This window comes from Phyllobates terribilis, unplaced genomic scaffold (assembly GCF_046119375.1).
Source record: "Phyllobates terribilis strain yellow unplaced genomic scaffold, ASM4611937v1 Scaffold_4__5_contigs__length_816908805, whole genome shotgun sequence".
In the NCBI taxonomy this organism is placed as follows: domain Eukaryota; kingdom Metazoa; phylum Chordata; class Amphibia; order Anura; family Dendrobatidae; genus Phyllobates; species Phyllobates terribilis.
In genome coordinates, this window is record NW_027362764.1 from 465,484,326 (window position 1) to 465,505,168 (window position 20,843).

General features: G+C 41.0%; 1 protein-coding gene across 1 annotated transcript in view; it reads right to left on the reverse strand.

The window, feature by feature from the left end:
- Positions 1–605: 605 nt before the first annotated feature.
- The window catches only part of KDSR (3-ketodihydrosphingosine reductase), a 47,968-nt gene continuing 27,730 nt past the window's right edge, over positions 606–20,843 (reverse strand). The window contains exon 10 of the mRNA XM_073678670.1: positions 606–4,702. Within this exon, the coding sequence (XP_073534771.1) occupies positions 4,583–4,702 (120 nt within the window). The 3' untranslated portion in view covers positions 606–4,582. The remainder of the gene's footprint in view (positions 4,703–20,843) is intronic.

Consider the following 20,843-nt stretch of genomic DNA (forward strand, 5'->3'; position numbering starts at 1 on the left):
TTAATTTTAATTTATTCCATTTTGTGACCTTGGAGGAACGAACTGCAGCGACCACTTTAGGCAATAAACAGCTTATGAACCCAACAACATGAAATTTATAGTGACAATTAAGAAAAAGTCTTCCGTTTACAGTCACAGTAAGACAGCATAATAATACCTAATCTATAGAGGAATGCTGGAAGTGGTTATGAGAGGACTTCACACCATCCGTAATGAACACAAGAAAGACAGAAAACATCTAATACAGGTTAATAAAGTATATGATAAAAGAAATAAACCTGGAAGGAGTTATTAGAAATATGCACTTCACTTAGTCCCTTAAGCCTTCAAGGGAGTCTGTCTGCACTGTTCAAACAAAGCACAGGTGCTGTGTACAGTGGGCATAGTTCACACCTTTCTCTGGCCCCTGTAAAGCCAGAACTGTCAATCAAGGAAGAGGAGGCGTAGATGGGTAGGTGCACTGAACTACTTAGCCATGCAAAGAGTCCAGTGCACCTACAGTGCTGACAAACTCCCTTTCGTCAACAATTTGTGTCGTTACCGAGAATAATTCTACATAATTAATGCTAAATTTCCACAAGGAAAAAAAAAAAAAAAAAAAAAAAAAAAAGTACTAGGTCCACATTATTGCCCTGAGCTACTGCAATCAACCCTGGCAACATAAGCAACACACTGACTGCAGGTATTAATGCAGTCAAAGGACCCCAATAAATCACCCAGTATTAATGACAATAGTATCACAATATGCCAAGGCTTGGCTCACATATAGCTTATTTTACCCTTTGTGCCATAATTAATAGCTGCAAGTTTTTTTTTCTTTTAAAGTCTATTAGGCTAGGGCTATATTTCACCTGTTTGGCACTGTGGTGTAGCAACAACTAGCAAGTTTGGCCGCAAGACATGTGTTGCAGCTAAGTTAGCTGTGTAGTGCTAGCCTACAGTGGGTGTGTTACAAATTTGAGCCTTTTATTGGGCTGTGCATCTTATCTATTTGAAAGAGGTTGTCCACTACAACACATAATGCCCTCATCGAGAGGTGTGAAAGTGTGTTTTTGTAATTACTTTGAATTGTTGCCTGCAGCCGACTCCGACATCCGCTGATGCCATGTCAAATTCTGGCTGTAGCCGGGCGTGTCCAGTGACGCGCACCCCCAATTGATGGGCTGTGGGCGGGGCTTCACCGCACGTCACAGCCCAGCATCCACCGTGCGCTTTCCCTCTCCTCTACATTCATTGGGAAAGCCCGTGGTGGATGCTGGGCTATGACATGCGGTGAAATGCCGCCCACAGCCCATCAATCAGGAGGGTGCGCACCACTGGGTCACACCCGGAACGTGACGTGACATCAGCGGATGCCAGAGCCGGCTGCAGCTGGGTCACGTGATGTCTAGTGAGCGGTCAGCGATAGCGCCTCTCACAGGCAACAATGACAATTCAAAGTAATTAAAAAAACACTTCTTTACACAGTTTAAAATCGATGGGGGCATTATGTGTAGTGGACAACCTCTTTAATGTCCTGCTCTTCCCCAGTCTATTTTGAGGCCTGATGGCACATAGTGAGGTGTGATGCTAAGGTTAGGGCCCAGCCTGATAAGGTTTGCCCTATCATAACGCACTTTTGATCAAAATAGTATCAACCAAGTACCCCATGTCTTAGGCTGTGTGCCCACTATGCGTTTTTCAAGCGTTTTTGCTGCGGAATTACTGCAGTGTAAACACTTGGTAATCCGTGCCCCATGATCCCCAATGAAAATCTGCATGTTCTGTGCCCATACTGTGGAATTTTCCGCAGCGGATTTTCCTTGTGGAAAAATCCGCAGCATGTCCATTATTTGTGCATTTCTGCATGCGGATTTGAGGTCCCAATGCATTTGAAAAACGCAAGTCAAATCCGCATGCAAAAACGCGTGTAAAATCCGCAAGCGTTTTTACTGCCAAGAACATGCAGAAACGCTGCAGAAATTTTCTGCTTCAATTCTGCATCTGGGCACATAGCCTTACTGCTGGGTATTTGCTCATTGCTTATATTCTAGGTTTCGGGTAAATTTGAAAATGTATAGCATGTCTAGTATCTGCAGCAGATTACTCGTACCATTTGCAAATGGTTCTGGTTAAACTCTCATTACCTTCCATTGGACTGTACTCTGCTGCAGAATTTCAGTTCAATTTCCTTAACAAATACAGCCTAATGCCTTATTCAGACATCAAATATTCTTGTACAAGTGCTATCCATGGTTTTCATGGATAGCACTCATACCCATGATATGGGATATGGTGCCACTCACATGTCTGGATTGAGTGCGGTCCGATTTTCTCGGACTGTCAGAAAGGAGACTGTGGAAAAGCACTTTTTTTTTCTCCACGTAAAAGAAAAACTGATGACTCAGGCCACACACACTGATCAATCTAAATTGGTCAATTTTTCTCTTATGGGAGAAAAAACGGACCATCTAAATGACAGGATTAGTCAAAATGGGGAAATTTTAACACAATTAGCAGAATCTCCAACACATCATGCGCTCTAGGTATTCCTAAACAACTTCAGATAGTATGAAATGTCCCTGAATATAGCAAATATTGTGCAGAAGCAGGATTCATCAATATAATATATATTACAAAACAAAATAAAATCTTCATTTCAAGCAAGCCATGTTCTCTTTTAGGTAACAAAAACTTTTCAAAAAGGCATTTGCGCTGTGTCATTGCACTACACACGAGACTTCTATCAGTAAGGAAAACTATCAAACACTAGTCATGTATGAGGCCATACTATCAAAAATTAAAAACACTGATTGTAGTTGAAATTTCCTGAATTATCCAATGCCTCTACCAATAGTTAAAAAAAAAACAAAAAAAAACCACACGTTTAAAACTTACGCTTTACAGTCATCAATATAATAAGTCTGGGGTACCACTTTGGTATTTGGAGGGTGCATAGAGGTAGAAATCTATCTAAGGGTATGTTCAAACTACATCTTTTTTCTGTTTTTTTATTTTTTGAGCGGGCGCATGCATAAAAAAAATAAATAAAAAAGTGGGATAAATGCTAACCAGAAGATGAAAAATAATAATCCTATTAATTTATATGGGAAAACCACTTGCTGTTCGTGAGTTCAAGCTTTCTAAACATCTTTTAAATGCTTCAGGCTTTCAAAGACGTCAAAGTGTTTAAAAGAAGTAACATGCACGTTGTTCTGCCACTTTTCTCTAGGAAGACGTTCAATACTTTAAAAGAAGTCAATGGTAAGGCTAAAAAGACGCCTGAACATTTTGTCAGGAATCTTTAAGAATTAAATTTTCTTCATTGGTTAATAGATTTAAAAAAGCCCAAAAAAATCAGTAAGACAAAAAAAATGCTGAGAAAGCCCACATGCTTCAGGTTTACAAAACTCCAGTGAAAATGAGAAGTCCTGCAGTGTATCCTGATTGAAAAATGTGCATTTTTGACAATCGTAAATTAAAAACTAAAATACTGTAGTGTAAACATACCCTAGTAGATTAATACTATTGCATAAAAATGAAATGTGTAAAAGTATGTAAAAGAGAAAGCCATGTCCAAAACATCTCAACTACAGCAAGTCTTAAAAGGGTTGTCCACTACTTTGACAACCCCTTTGCAAGGACTATGTATTCCCCAGAGTAAAACCACAGAGGTCTATACTCCCATCTGCTACCGAAGTTACTTGAGCAACAGCAGCACTTGGTCTGCTGGGGCTCGCGGGACATTTTGCCACATGAGCCCTCCAGCCAATCAGTGGCTGCTTCACTCTCACTTCCTTCAGACAAAACGGACATCAGGAAGTAGTAAAAGCTGTGGCTGCCCTTTGACTTCCTCTGAACGTCAGTTACATTCAAAGGAAATGAGAGCTAATCAGCTTCACTACAGGACTCGTGCAGCATAACATCAGGCGAACCTCAGGAGAACCAGGAGGCCATTATTTATTTATTTTTTTACATGTGGAATATAGCAATCGAGAAGGAGATGTCCTAGTACTTAACTCCTTTAAGAACTTGATATACACCAATTCTTCAATCATATAAAACTAAGAATTTATGTAGTCATCAATGTATACATTTTTTTTTTTGTAAATTAGACCATTTTCCACATAAAAGACCTTGCCCGTGGCACACACAGACAGCAGGTTATGGAAACATCTTTGTGAGGCACGAGAGGGTAGACAAACCATAGAGTCATATATATTTTGAACACCAGCAATTTGCTTGGTTTACAAGATGCAAATTTGGCTACTACTTCAGAAGAGCTAGCTGTTCACAGGAAAGAAAAAAAAAGTGCATCTAAAAGAATGGAGGGATGCAAACATATCAAATAAGTAGCGTAGTATGCACCATCTCCAGTTTATTCATTTTCCTTTCGAGACAAAAGTCATTCAAAGTGTAAAGGACTTTCAAGGCAGTTTGCATAGTATCATGCTGGTTGCCAGCAAACATTATCAATATGCACTTTCATGATCTTTGTACATATAAGTGTCACGCTGGAAAGTTGATGAAGTGAAAGGGTGGGAATTTCATCAGGTCATGTGCTTTTTAGCAGCAAGCATATGCAGTTCTTGGTATGTAATGGTCAGTCCGTTTTCTCTTCTTTCGCACAGCGCTCCCTTTGCATCATGCAGCGACGGACAATGCTGTCAAAACTTCCAAGGTAAAACAAGGCAATTGTTCGAAAGAGTCCCATTGTGACAACCTGTAAGGAAGGAGCAGCTCAATTAGTAATGTGATTTGGGCAAATTACAAGTTTACTTGCATTCAAAGCTCTCTCGATTATATATTTTATTCAGTATTGGCATGTGTTGCTCCACTTCCACTGACCATATGGGATCACATTAGTCTAGACCAATGAAAACAAACATCTGCCATGGAGTGCAATAAAGGATTACCGGCCTTCTGCTCCGTGTTGTAACAACTGCAAGTACTTTTACAATGCAGCGATAGGCAGGTACACAAACCGTGCCTGCTTCGTTGTACAAAAGACACTGTGCTCTTCCAGACAGTAGATTCTACAGTTTATAGCAGCCTCAGCACCCAATGAGTATGACAGATGGAGAGGACTCCATCTGTCAATCCAGACTTATGAGTTACCATGGGCTGCTATGCAATACTATCTACAAAAAGGTTAGCCAAACAATCACAACACTTAACAAAAACCTGTCACCATGAAAATAAAGCACTATCTGCTGGCACCATGTTATAAAGGAGCAGTAGAGTAAAGCAATATTTAGCTTTGTGAGAAAGGTTCAGTATAACCAGTGTTTTATTCATTTAAACCTTTCTAAAATCTTCAGTCCAGTAGGCGGTCCAGTGATTGACAGTTTTCTCTGTAAGAGCATAGGTTTAACCCCTTAGTGACTGAGACAATTTTGACCTTAATGACCAGGCCAAATTTTTGAAATCTGACCAGTGTTACTTTATGTGGTAATAACTCTGGACCGCTTCAATGTACCCAGTGATTCAGACAATCTACTTCAAAATTTTGGTTGATATGCGTTGCGATAGAGAATATATATATATATATATATATATATATATATATATATATATATATATATATATATATATATATATATATATATATATATATATATATATATATATATATATATATATATATATATATTAATCAGTGCCTACAAGTAGTATTCAACCCCCTGCAGATTTAGCTGGTTGACACATGCGGAATTAACTTGGCATTGTGACATTTGTACTGTAGATCAGCCTGGAAGTGGGAAATGCACTGCAGCAATTTTTTTTTTCTTTTTTTTTAAAAAAACGTTAAAAGTTAATTCAGAGTGTCATTTATTATTCAACCCCTCAAACCACAAGAATTCTGTTTGGTCCCCCTAAAGTATTAAGAAGTAGTTCAGGCACCAAGAATAATGAGCTTCACATGTGTGGATTAAAGATCTCTTTTGCCAGCCTTTTCTGACAATTTAAGACCCTCCCCAAACTTGTGAACAGCACTCAGACATGGTCAACATGGAAAAGACAAAAGGAGCATTCCAAGGCCATCAGAGACAAGATCGTGGAGGGTCACAAGGCTGGCAAGGGGTACAAAACCCTTTCCAAGGAGTTGGGCCTACCTGTCTCCACTGTTGGGAGCATCATCCGTAAGTGGAAGGCTTATGGAACTACTGTTAGCCTTCCACGGCCAGGACAGCCTTTGAAAGTGTCCTCCCGTGCCGAGGCCAGGCTTGTCCGAAGAGTCAAGGCTAACCCAAGGACAACAAGGAAGGAGCTCCAGGAAGATCTCATGGCAGTGGGGACATTGGTTTCAGTCAATACCATAAGTAACGTACTCCACCGCAATGGTCTCCGTTCCAGACGAGCCTGTATGGTACCTTTACTTTCAAAGCATCATGTCAAGGCTCGTCTACAGTTTGCTCATGATCACTTGGAGGACTCTGAGACAGACTGGTTCAAAGTTCTATGGTCTGATGAGACCAAGATCGAGATCTTTGGTGCCAACCACACACGTGACGTTTGGAGACTGGATGGCACTGCATACGACCCCAAGAATACCATCCCTACAGTCAAGCATGGTGGTGGCAGCATCATGCTGTGGGGCTGTTTCTCTGCCAAGGGGCCTGGCCATCTGGTCCGCATCCATGGGAAGATGGATAGCACGGCCTACCTGAAGATTTTGGCCAAGAACCTCCGCTCCTCCATCAAGGATCTTAAGATGGGTCGTAATTTCATCTTCCAACAAGACAACGACCCAAAGCACACAGCCAAGAAAACCAAGGCCTGGTTCAAGAGGGAAAAAGTCAAGGTGTTGGAGTGGCCTAGTCAGTCTCCTGACCTTAACCCAATTGAAAACTTGTGGAAGGAGCTCAAGAATAAAGTCCACATGAGACACCCAAAGAACCTAGATAACTTGGAGAAGATCTGCATGGAGGAGTGGGCCAAGATAACTCCACAGAGCTGTGCCGGCCTGATCAGGTCTTATAAAAGACGATTATTAGCTGTAATTGCAAACAAGGGTTATTCCACAAAATATTAAACATAGGGGTTGTATAATAATTGACCCACACTTTTATGTTTAAAATTTAATAAAATTCAACTGAGCAACATAACTTTTTGGTTTGTAAGATTTATGCTTCTGTTCATAAAACCTACTCTCGTTTGCAGTTTAAAGGCTCTAACTTATTTGCATCTTATCAAACCAGCTAAATCTGCAGGGGGTTGAATATTACTTGTAGGCACTAATACATAATACACACACACACACACACACACACACACACACACACATATTTATTATATTTATATTACACAGTACAGACGAAAAGTTTGGACACGCCTCATTTAAAGATTTTTCTGTATTTTCTTGACTATGAAAATTGTACATTCACACTGAAGGCATCAAAACTATGAATTAACACATGTGGAATTATATACTAACAAAAAAGTGTGAAACAACTGAACATATATGTCTTATATTCTAGGTTCTTCAAAGTAGCCACCTTTTGATGACTGCTTTGCACACTCTTGGAATTCTCTTGATGAGCTTCAAGAGGTAGTCACCGGAAATGGTCTTCCAACAATCTTGAAGGAGTTCCCAGAGATGCTTAGCACTTGTTGGCCCTTTTGCCTTCACTCTGCGGTCCAGCTCACCCCAAACCATCTCGATTGGGTTCAGGTCTGGTGACTGTGGAGGCCAGGTCATCTGGCGTAGCACACCATCACTCCCTTCTTGGTCAAATAGCCCTTACACAGCCTGGAGGTGTGTTTGGGGTCATTGTCCTGTTGAAAAATAAATGATGGTCCAACTAAACACAAACCGGATGGAATAGCATGCCGCTGCAAGATGCTGTGGTAGCCATGCTGGTTCAGTATGGCTTCTATTTTGAAAAAAACCCCCAACAGTGTCACATGCAAAGCACTCCCACACCATCACACCTCCTCCTCCATGCTTCACGGTGGGAACCAGGCATGTAGAGTCCATCCGTTCACCTTTTCTGCGTCGCACAAGGACACGGCGGTTGGAACCAAAGATCTCAAATTTGGACTCATCAGACCAAAGCACAGATTTCCACTGGTCTAATGTCCATTCCTTGTGTTCTTTAGCCCAAACAAGTCTCTTCTGCTTGTTGCCTGTCCTTAGCAGTGGTTTCCTAGCAGCTATTTTACCATGAAGGCCTGCTGCACAAAGTCTCCTCTTAACAGTTGTTGTAGAGATGTGTCTGCTGCTAGAACTCTGTGTGGCATTGACCTGGTCTCTAATCTGAGCTGCTGTTAACCTCCGATTTCTGAGGCTGGTGACTCGGATAAACTTATCCTCAGAAGCAGAGGTGACTCTTGGTCTTCCTTTCCTCATGTGAGCCAATTTCTTTGTAGCGCTTGATGGTTTTTGCAACTGCACTTGGGGACACTTTCAAAGTTTGCCCAATTTTTCGCACTGACTAACCTTCATTTCTTAAAGTGATGATGGCCACTCGTTTTTCTTTACTTAGAATTTGTATTATGGCAAGAAAAAAGCAGCTAACAGTCTATTCAGTAGGACTATCAGCTGTGTATCCACCTGACTTTTGCACAACACAATTGATGGTCCCAACCCCATTTATAAGGCAAGAAATCCCACTTATTAAACCTGACAGGGCACACCTGTGAAGTGAAAACCATTTCACTTCAAGAGTGTTCAAAGTAGTCATCAAAGCAAAAAGGTGGCTACTTTGAAGAACCTAGAATATAAGACATATTTTCAGTTGTTTCACACTTTTTTGTTAAGTATATAATTCCACATGTGTTAAGTCATAGTTTTGATGCCTTCAGTGTGAGTGTACAATTTTCATAGTCAAGGTAATACAGAAAAATCCATCTTTAAATGAGAAGGTGTGTCCAAACTTAAGGTCTGTACTAATTATTATATATATATATATATATATATATATATATATATATATATATATATATATATATATATATATATATATATATATATATATATATATATATTAGTTCAAACTTTAAATTTTTATGCCCCTAAATCAGATAGATATACTACACAAAATAATTAATAAATAACATTTCCCATATGTCTACTTTACGTTTGCATGATTTTAGAAACAATTTTTTTGCTAGGATGTTAGCGGGGCTAAAACTTTCGAAGCATTTTCTAATTTTTTTTTAAACAAAATTTATAAAACCTGTTTCTTTAGGGACCTATTCAGATTTACCGTATTTTTCGGACTATAAGACGTACCTAGGTTTTAGGAGGAGGAAAATAGAAAAAAAAATGTAAGCAAACAATGTGGTCATGATGCACTGTTAAGGAGGCAGGGGCCTGCTGCTCACACTGTTATAGGGGTAATGTCCCCCAATTCTGCTAATATCCCCCATCCCGGTATGCATGGCCGCCCCCCCCCTACCACCACCACACACAAACACACACTCTTCCTGGTATGCTTGGCGCCCCTTATCCTGATGTGTATGACTCTCCCTGATTCTCATCACGCTGCACACAGAAAAAAAAAGAACAAAAAACAATTATACTCGCCTCCTCTCTGCTGCAGACACTGATCTCACACTGAGGTGCTCTGCCGGAATATTCACTGCTCCCCACGTTTAGACACGCCTGCGCAGTCTGGCTCCAGACAGAAGAACGCATGGAGCCGTTACAGGCAAGAGGAGTGTGTATGGCGCCGGAGATCACGTTATTTGCCTAGACATAGAACGCATAGCGCGATCTCCGGCGCCATACTTACCTGACCGGGAGGAGCGTTGCCGAAGTGCCTCTCTTAGCCGGAGACCGGGGCAGGAGTGAGGCGTTGCAATCGGAGCATGCGCTATCCATGCCATTTTACTGGAGACATATTTGCAGTGTGTCTTCAGCAAAATGGCGCCAGATAGTGCGGTATGGGCAAGAGCGTACTCTGGCGCCGCACTCCAGGATGAGAGATGGGGTGCCATGCATACCAGGATTGGGATTATTTCTGTGCCATATTGTGTATAAAATATGTGACTCTTCAGATTTTGGGTTACACTAGCCTGATGAAGAGGCCTGAGTAGTCTCGAAAGCTTGCAACCTGTTACCTTTTAATGGCTAACTGAAAAGATGGTATCAACCACTGAGGACTCAAATCAAAATACACTGCTCAAAAAAATAAAGGGAACACAAACAGAATATAACTCCAAGTAAATCAAACTTTTGTGAAACCAAACTATCCACTTAGGAAGCAACACTGATTGACAATCAATTTCACATGCTGTTGTGCAAATGGAATAGACAATCAATGGAAATTATTGGCAATTATCAAGACGCCCTCAATAAAGGAGTGGCTCTGCAGGTGGAGACTACAGACCACATCTCAGTACCAATGCTTTCTGACTGATGTTTTGGTCACTTTTGAATGTTGGTTGTGCTTTCACACTTGTGGTAGCATGAGATGGACTCTACAACCCACAGAAGTTGCTGAGGTAGTGCAACTCATCCAGGATGGAACATCGAGCTGTGGCAAGAAGGTTTGCGGTGTCTGTCAGCCTAGTGTCCAGAGGCCGTAGGAGGGCAACAACCCAGCAGCAGGACCGCTACCTCCGCCTTTGTGCAAGGAGGAACAGGAGGAGCACTGCCAGAGCTCTGCAAAATGAACTCCAGCAGGCCACAAATGTGCATGTGTCTGCACAAACGGTTAGAAACCGACTCCATGAGGGTGGTATGAGGGCCCGACCTCCACAGATGGGGGTTGTGCTCATAGCCCAACACCGTGCAGGACACTTTTCATTTGCCACAGAACACCAGGATTGGCAAAGTCGCCACTGGCGCCCTGTGCTCTTCACAGATGAAAGCATGTTCACACTGAGCACTTGTGACAGACGTGGCAGAGTCTGGAGACACCGTGGAGAGCGATCTGCTGCCTGCAACATCCTTCAGCATGACTGGTTTGGCAGTGAGTCAGTAATGGTGTAGGGTGGCATTTCTTTGGAGGGCCGCACAGCCCTCCATGTGCTCGCCAGAGGTACCGAGATGAGATCCTCAGACCCCTTGTGAGACCATATGCTGGTGCGGTTGGCCCTGGGTTCCTCCTAATGCAGGACAATGCCAGACCTCATGTGGCTGGAGTGTGTCAGCAGTTCCTGCAAGATGAAGGCATTGAAGCAATGGACTGGCCGGCCCGTTCCTCAGACCTGAATCCGATTGAGCACATCTGGGACATCATGTCTCGCTCCATCCACCAACATCACGTTGCACCACAGACTGTCCAGGAGTTGGTGGATGCCTTAGTCCAGGTCTGGGAGGAGATCCCACAGGAGACCATCCGCAACCTCATCAGGAGCATGCCCAGGCATTGAAGGGAGGTCATACAGGCACGTGGAGGCCACACACAATACGGAGCCTCATTTTGACTTGTTTTAAGGACATTACATCAAAGTTGAATCAGCCTGTAGTGTGTTTTTCCACTTTAATTTTAGGGGTGACTCAAAATCCAGGCCTCCATTGGTTAATAAATTTGATTTCCATTGATGATTTTTGTGTGATTTTGTTGTCAGCACATTCAACTTTGTACAGAACAAAGTATTCATTGAGAATATTTCATTCATTCAGATCTAAGATGTGTTATTTGAGTGTTCCCTTTATTTTTTGAGCAGTGTATTTATCTTTTACAATTTGCATTTTTTTTTCCTGTCTTTTGAATCTTTTTTTGGACATTCTGAGGAATACACCTCAATTTTTTTTGCACTAGTTTTTCAATGTTCAGAAATACATTCAATATGGCACCAATATGAGTACTGGACACACGACTGTGCCTATAATAGGTACACCCTTTGGTCTTTAGGGTAAATATGATGGAATTCCAGAACCCATTCAAAGCTTACAGAGACATTGAGCTACCAAACAAGAAAATCCTTCTAGGAATTATTACTCAAAAGGGACGCATGCCCCTAAAACACATTTGCGGATTATAAAACTTGATCTTGCTAACAAAACAGTTGTCTTGCAATTGCGTATATTGTAGCAGGAAGAATAAACTGTACTGGAATGAAGGGCAAAATGTGGAGGAAAATGCAGCCAACTATGTACCAAACCTGAGTTTGTTCTAAAGATGAAAGAACACCAGCAGGGCAGGAATGACGGGTCTATCTTTCAAAGAGATTAGTCATACAACATCTGTTTAGCTCCATCAATCCCTATATGAGAGACAAATGTGCCAATAGACGTGGTACACCATAGCAAGCTCCCGCCTCCAAGGTAGTAACCGCTATATGCACAAAAAAATAAAGCACCTACTGAATCCTGAAAGTATTGTCTGGTACAGGAGGTTCGGCAAGAACCATGCAGTAAAGCTCATAGTGTCAAGGTACGGTACAACCTGATTATTAAAAATCCTCCAATAAAATGATTATTCCCGTATCACCAATATAAATTAAAACAAAATTTGTGTGTAGCAAGACAGTCGTAAAAACAGTCAAACTAAGACGAAAGGTCAAAAATATTTAATTGTCAAATGACCTGACTTTTCAAGAACATTTGTGGGGTCCTTATTCTGGAGTATACAGACATGGGCATGTAGACAAGAATTTGTCTGAATAATAGAGTTTGGTATGCAAGAGATCAAGTTCTGGAATTAATTGTAATATGTGGTAAAATGTGTTTTACTGATTAATATATTATTTTTATTACTTGTCCAATAAAAATTCTTCTCTACTGGGGCCCACTAAACAGAAAAAAAACAAAACAAAAAAAAAATATGCTACTGCACAATTTGGTCTTATTCATGTCTAATGGGAAGTTGTGTGTTAGATTTCAAAATGGGGTGACACAAAGGCCTGGTTGGGATGGGCATATAAGGCAATACTACCAGGATTCACTCCTACCGTCCTTCCTACAAACCCGGCATCTTTTTTGGGGACAGTTTTTGGTGGGAATGGCGGGGACAAGCGAATAAAATGTCACTGATGGTCTCCAGACATCCTCTAACTCGAAGACAGCCTCCTGTGAAGTTGAGTCAAATAGGAGACACTAGACAATTTTCTCCTGGAACTAGAGGAAACGGAGTGCTCCTTGTGACTTTTTATAGAGGGCAAAGCTATTATAGGTAGCAATCTGGATATGGTAGATTGCTACCTTTTTATACCAGGCCCTGGTCTTGCGCTTCACCAGGTATGGCTGAAGCACCTTGTCTGACAAGTCAACGCCTCCCATAAATTTATTACAGTCTGTAATGCAGACCGGTTTTTGCTGATCCCTGGTGGCGCCCCCATCTCTGACAGTCACAGTGTTGGCCACATGCAGCGTGGTCAGCATGTAGACATCCTCCTTGTAATTTTACTTCACTGCAAGAAATTGGTTACTTGCACGTGACAATGACACCCCTCTTCTCCAAAAGTCTGGACACCAACTGCAACGGAAAACCTACTATTTTTTTTCGGACTGTCCCACAGGCTCCTGTATTTGCAGCATGGAGGGATTTGTATAGGGGAATACTCGTGTAGTAGTTGTCTGTGTACACGTGGTATGCTTGATGAAGAAAGGGTGTCACTAGCTGCCAGACAATTTTACCTGAGATGCAAATTGCCTGGGGCAGTTTGGTGGTTAATGTGGCAGTCCCTACCTTTGTAAATTGTAAAGGTGGCTGTGTACACTGTTGTGCTCTCTCACATTTTGTACAGCTTGATGTATTTGGCACTTGGAGGGGAAAAAAAAAAATTGACAGAATAACAGACGGCCCTTGAAACTAATCAAGGACTCGTCAACTAACATTTTGCTCAGGGTTATAAGAAATTAAAAATAAATCTTTTAGGGGGGAAATTAGGGGTCTCAATTTGTCCAGGGAATCGTAGTTGGGGGTCAGTTCTTGGGGGTGGGGTGGGGGGGGCTTGTCACTAAAATTAAGGAATTAATTGGGAATTGTCACTAAAATTAAGGAATCTCATTTGGGTTTCATAACGGGCTTGAGACATGACAGCTGGAAATACAGGGGTGCTGTGGACAGATTTTGTTGCCCAGTAGGAGTATTTTTTTTTTTTTACACTAAACCCATTTTCAAGGTAATACCTATTTTTTATTTTATCTTGGGGACATTTGTGGAGATCCATGAACAGGAATAAAAAGGATGTGGGTTTTTGGGAAATGTATTGACGGGCATATAAATGTATTTGGTGGGCTATCAATTGTAGGACTTCTGGGGTAATGAAAATTTGTAAAAAAAAAAAAAAAAAAAAAAAAAAAATCAAAAGGGAGTAAAATTAGTTACATCAACTTTTATACCAGGGGCTGCTAAAAAGGGGGGAATGTGAGGAGAAAAGAAATTGTCGGGATACCACAGTGTAGAGGGAACTGCGGAACTTGGTCCTGTCTCTGATGTTTCTGCAGTGACGACTGAGCAGTCGTCACTGACTGAAAACTGCTTTGCTTCAGAGACCGATTCAGTTTCACTCCTGGAGCAAATCAGGGTGATGCCTGCTCCGCAGTAAAACTTGGTACAACCCTCCACTCGGATTATTCAGTTTTTACAACCAAGGAACAAGGTAGTATCCTTCAAAAAAGTTTTATATGTATGTACACCTTGCTTTTGGTTTGAAAAGTGCAGTGTTGCCGAAATCCGAAATGTCACATGTCCATTTTTGTATGTGTACACTGGTGCCATGCCTAAAAATTTCTTTTTCTCTGACAGGACCACACTTTGACGTAATGAATCTCTCTCCTCTCCCAGAACAACTACATGAAGAGAGGAGAGATGTACAGCCCATGTGCTGCCATATTGGGGCGTTTGATCACTGAAAGGGTCCATCACAGTAATCAAAAGTCATCAGCCAATGAAAAAAAATCCCAGCGGCTGCCAGATCTTGACGGGCGCACTGTGCATGGGCACGCCATTTTCTTTCAGCAGAAGGAGGGGGCCGGCGGATCCAATACAAAAAAGGTACTGTGGGGGACTGGGGACATAATATAACATGTCAGAAGAGAGAAATTGTTTAGCCGCATCAGGGTTTTTTTATTTTATTTTCACGTGATCGCCGTTATTCATTGAATAATGGCGATCACATGATCAGGGACTGGAAAAACTGCCACTGATAGTGTTCTCCAGGGTCTCCGCTACTAATGAAAAATCTTAATTCAATAAATACATTTATGTAAAAATAAAACAAAAAAAGTACACATTTGGTATTGCCATGTCCAGACCTATAAAACTGTCCAACTAGTTAACCCCTTCAGTGAACACAAAAGAGAAAAAAAAAAGGCAAAAGAAATATGCTTTATCATCATATCGCTGAACAAAAAGTGCAATAAAAGGTGATCAAAAAGACTAATGTAAATAAAAACGTCAAAACAAGCTGCCATACAGCTCAGTAAGCGTACAAACTAAAAAATGAATAGCACTCAGACTAAAGGGGATGCAAAAGTAATTATTTTTTTATACAAGCGTTTGTGTAAAAGTGACAAAACATAAAAACCGATATAAATGTGGTATTGCTGTAATCGTACTGACTCGAAGAATAAAGCTGCCTTATCAATTTTACCACATGCGGAACGGCATAAAACAAAAACGCAAAAAAACAATTCCAGGTTTTAGTTCATGCTACCTCCCAAAAATCAAGTAGAAAACGATCAAAAGACTCGAAAATGGTACCAACAAAAACGGTCCCGCAAAACAGAAGCAGTCACATGACTTTTAGCTATAATTTTTCCATATTTCAGCCATCTAAATATGGGAATGCAGTTTTTGCTATAAAAAGCATCTCATAGTGTATGACAGCAGCCAAACATAAAAACCCAATATAAATCTGGTATCACTGTAATCACACCGAATAAAAGTTAATTCTTGACCTGCTGTTGATTTGTTCATTCTGTCTCCCAAAGATTGCAGTAAGGCTCGGCTCACATTTATTCTGCGCTCTACGCTGAGCACGTACACCGGGGGTTCAGTCTAAATCTCTGAATACATGATTCAGATGGAAACCCCTGTAGAAGATTCTCTACAATGAGGCACATGGAGGCACTGTGGACCTCTGATCCGGCGGTGTTGGTCTCTTTAGGTGTGCATAAAAGCACAGTCCGCCAGTTTTGTGCACTTCTGTAAAGGACAACGCTGAACAGAGGCCAGACGGAGTCCAGAGTAACTCTGCTGTCTCATTATAGTCAATGGATCCATCGGGGGTTTCATCTGTCACTCCGAGATTTAGATGGAAACCCCATAGTAAGTGCCCAGGGTAAAGCGCAGGATAAAATGTGATCCAAAAAGGTTATGTAAAATTTTCCCAATAAAAGCTTCAACTCAATCCACAAAAAAGCAAGTCCCCACTCAGGTCTTTCATCTGTCAACAGAAATATAGGGCACTTCCACGTTACTCGTAACACAAAAAAGCTCTGGAAAAGCGCTATGGTTCCTTGCACTTCCAAAAGAAATCCAGCAAATTCTGCACTCCCAAATCCAAATGCCCCTCTCCCTTCTGAGCCCCAGTGTGCCTAAACCACATTTTGCATTATGCTTGGCATTTCTGTAGCGATGAGAGCCCCCCCCTAATTTACGGGTGCGTGTCTCTATAAGCATGAGCTGGTCACTACAACTGCAGTTTGCAATGTTAACTCAGCAACATCCACTACTACTTGTTTCTGGAAAACACCGATTGAGTAAAAATAATCACTACACCTGTAGATAAATTCCCAAAGGGGTATAACTTCCAAAATGGGGTCACAAAGGGGGATTCTGCTCTTCTGGCACTTAGGGGCTCTGTATAAGGAGTCCGCAAACTAATCTAGGAAAATCTGAGCTCCAGGAGGTAAGTAGCACTTCGTCCCTCCCAAGTCTCGCCGCGTGGCTAAGCAGTACTGTACAGCCACATATCGGGTATTTCTACATTCAGCAGAAATTGTGAGACAAATTTTGGTGCCATTTTTACTCATTTCCAAGTGTGAAAATGTAAAATCTGAAACCAAAACAAAATTTGGGATAAAAATTTCATTTTTTCCTCACTGCCCAATGATATAAAATTCTGTGACACACCTGTAGTGTCAATATGATCACTGCACCAATAGAAGAATTCATTGAGGTGTAGTTTGTAAAATAGGGTCACTTATGGGGGGGGGGGGGGGGGGATTCTGCTGTTCTGACACCTCAGGTGCTCTTCCAGTGGGTCATGGCAGCCACAAACCATAACAGCCAAATCTGAACACTACAATGTGGCGCTCCTTCCCTTCTGAGCCTGTGACATGGCACCCTCAAACCAGTCCAGTAAAATCTGAACTCCAATATGGCACTTCCTCCCTTCTGAGCATTGCACTGTGTCTCTAAAGTAGCTTTTGACCACATATGGGGTATCTGAAGAGAAATTGCTCAACACATTTTGGGGTTTATTTTCTCCTGCTACCCTTGTGAAAAATGCAAAATTTGGGGCTAAATACATTTGTGGGAAAAATGTTTTTTTTTTTTTTTTTTTTTCATTTTCACAGCTCAACATTATAAACGTCTGTGAAGCACCTGAGGGTCCAAGGTTCTCACCACACATCTATACAAGTTCCCTGAGGGGTCTAGTTTCCAGAATGGTGTCACTTGTGGGGGGTTTCAACTGTTTAGGCACATCAGGGGCTCGCCAAACGCGACATGGCATCCACCAATGATTCCAGCAAATTTTGCATTCAATAAGTCAAATGGCACTCTTTCCTTTCTGAGCCCTGCCGTGCGCCCAAACAGTAGTTTTCCCCCACATATTGGGTATCGGTGTACTCAGGAGAAATTGCATAACAAGTTGTATGGTGCATTTTCTCCTGTTACCCTTGTGAAAATAAAAAAAAAATTGGGGTGTAAAGTAACATTTTTGTGAAAAAAGCTAAATTCCATTAATTCCTATGTAGCATCCTCAAAGTCACGTCAAATGTGATGTTGTCCCTATAAAAATTAGTTTTGTAAATTTTGTTGTAAAAATGAGAAAATTACTAGTCAACTTTTAACCTTTAAAACTTCCTAACAAAGAAAAATTATGTTTCAAAAATTGTGCAGATGTAAAAGTAGACATGTGGGAAATATTATTAACCATTTTGTGTTACGCATCTCTCTGATTTAAGGGCATAAAAAGTAAAAAAGTTTGAAAATTGCAAAATTTTCCCCAAATTTCCGATATTTTCACAAATGAACACAAGTCATATCGAAGAGATTTTACCACTATCATGAAGTACAATATGTCACGAAAAAACACTCAGAATCAGTGGGATCCGTTAAAGCGTTCCAGAGTTATCACCTCAAAGTGACACTGGTCAGGGTTGAAAAAAATGGCCTGGTCAGGAAGGTGAAAACAGGCTCAGGGATGAAAGGGTTAACACCTTTTACCCCCAAGGGTGGTTTGCACTTTAATGACCGGGCCAATTTTTACAATTCTGACCACTGTCACTTTATGAGGTAATTACTCTGGAACACTTCAATGGATCCCCCTAATTCTGAGAATGTTTATTCGTGACATATTGTACTTCATGATTGTGGTAAAATGTCTTTGATATCACTTGCGTTTATTTGTGAAAAAAACGGAAATTTGGCAATTTTCAAGATTTTAGTTTTTATGCCCTTAAATCAGAGAGATATGTCACACAAAATGGTTAATAACATTTCCCACATGCCTACTTTACATCAGCACAATTTTGGAACCAAGTTTTTTTAATCTTTTTATTAGGGAGTAATGAGGGTTAAAAGTTAACCAGCGATTTCTCATTTTTCCATCAAAATCTTTTTTTTAAGGGACCACATCACATATGAAGTCACTTTGAGGTGCCTTTATGACAGAAAATACCCAAAAGTGACACCATTCTAAAAACTGCACCCCTCAAGGTGCTCAAAACCACATTCAAGAAGTGTATTAACCCTTCAGGTGCTTCACGGGAATTTTTGGAATGTGGAACAAAAATGTTACTTTAGACCCCAACTTTTTTATTTTCGCAGGGGTAAGAGAAGAAATTACACAACAAATTTTGGGGTCCATTTTTTCTTTGAGCACGCAGATACCCCATATGTGGGGAAAAAACACTGTTTGGGCGCATGGCAGGGTTCGGAAGGGAAGGAGCGCCATTTGACTTTTTGATTGTAAAATTTGCTTGAATAATTAGCGGAAGCCATGTTGCGTTTGGAGAGCCCCTGATGTGCCTAAACAGTGGAAGCCCCCCACAAGTGACAACATTTTGGAAACTAGACCCCTCAGAGAACTTATCTAGACGTGTGGTGAGCACCTTGAACCCCCAGGTGCTTCACAGAAGTTTATAACATTGAGCCGTAAAAATAGGAACAAAAATGTTTTTCAGCGTCCAATTTTGCATTTTCATGAGGGTAACAGGAGAAATTGCACCATGCAATTTGTTAAGCAATTCCTCCTGAGTACGCGGATACCCCATATGTGGGGGAAAACCACTGTTTGGGCGCACGGCAGGGCTCGGAAGAAGGAGCACCATTTGACTTTTTGAATATAAAATTTGCTTGAATAATTAGCGGATGTTCCCCTAATGTGCCTAAACAGTGGAAAACCCCTACAAGTGACACCATTTGGGAAACTAGACCCCTCAGGGAACTTCTCTAGATGTGCAGTGAGTACTCTGAACCCCTAAGTGCTTTACAGAAGTTTATAACATGAAGCCGTGAAAATAAAAAATCAAAAAGAAAAAAAAAAAAAATCAAACTTTTTTCCACAAAAATTATGTTTTAGCCCCAATTTTTTTATTTTCACAAGGGTAAGATGAGAAAATGGACCCCAAATACTGTTGTGCAATTTCTCCTGAGTACGCCAATACCCCATATGTGGGGAAAATACAGTGTTTGGAAGCACGGCAGAGTTCAGAAGGGAAGGAGCACTGTGTGACTTTTTGAACGCAAAATTGGCTGGAATTGAGAGCTGACGCCATGTCGCGTTTGGAGAGCTCCTGATGTGCCTAAATAGTGGAAACCCCCCACAAGTGACCCCATTTTGGAAACTACACCCCCCTCAAGGATTTTATCAAGGGGTATAGTGAACATTTTGAATCCAGAGGTACAACACAGAATTTGATAACATTAGGTCATCATATTGAATGATAGTCTTGAGTGCGAGTGCTCGCTGCTTGAGTTTGCATTGGGTACTCACCATGTATTGCGCATGCTCGAGTGGCATGCTCGAGTCCCCACACGCATGTTTCACGGTTATTAGACACTCAAAAAAAACCCATGCGGGGGATCGCTCGTGCATGGCAGCCAATCCCCGCAAGGTTATTTTGGCCACGAAGCATATGATGCGGAGACTCGAGCATGTCACTAGAGCACCCGTGATACTAAGTGCATACCCGAGCACCCGATGCAAACTCAAGTAGCGAGCACTTGCGCTCAACACTAGTCGCCATATCATTTTTTATTTTTTTACTTTTGAAAAAAATCCCAACCCTAGCCCCTACGTTTCTTTTTTTTTACGCCATTCCTCGTGTTGTATAAGTGATTAGATGACTTTATTCTTCGGGTCAGTGCGATTACAGTGATACCAGAATCATATCGGGTTTTTATGATTGACAGCTGTCACACACTAAAAGATGCATTTTTTTGTAAAATCTAGTTTTTGTATCGCCATATTTTGAGAGCTATAATTTTTCCATATTTTGGCCGACCGAGTCATGTGAGGGCTTGTTTTTAGCGGGACAAGTTAATATTTTTATTGGTACCATTTTCAGGCACTTGACATTTTTTGATCGCTTTCTATTCAGATTTTTGGGAGGCAGAATAAACAAAAACCAGTAATTCTGGAATTGTTTTTATGTTTTTTTTTTTTTTATGTTGTTCCGCGTGTAGTAAAATTAGTAAGATAGCTTTATTCTTCGGGTCAGTAAGTTTACAGCGGTACCACATTTATATAGTTTTTTTTATGTTTTAGCGCTTTTACACAATGAAAGC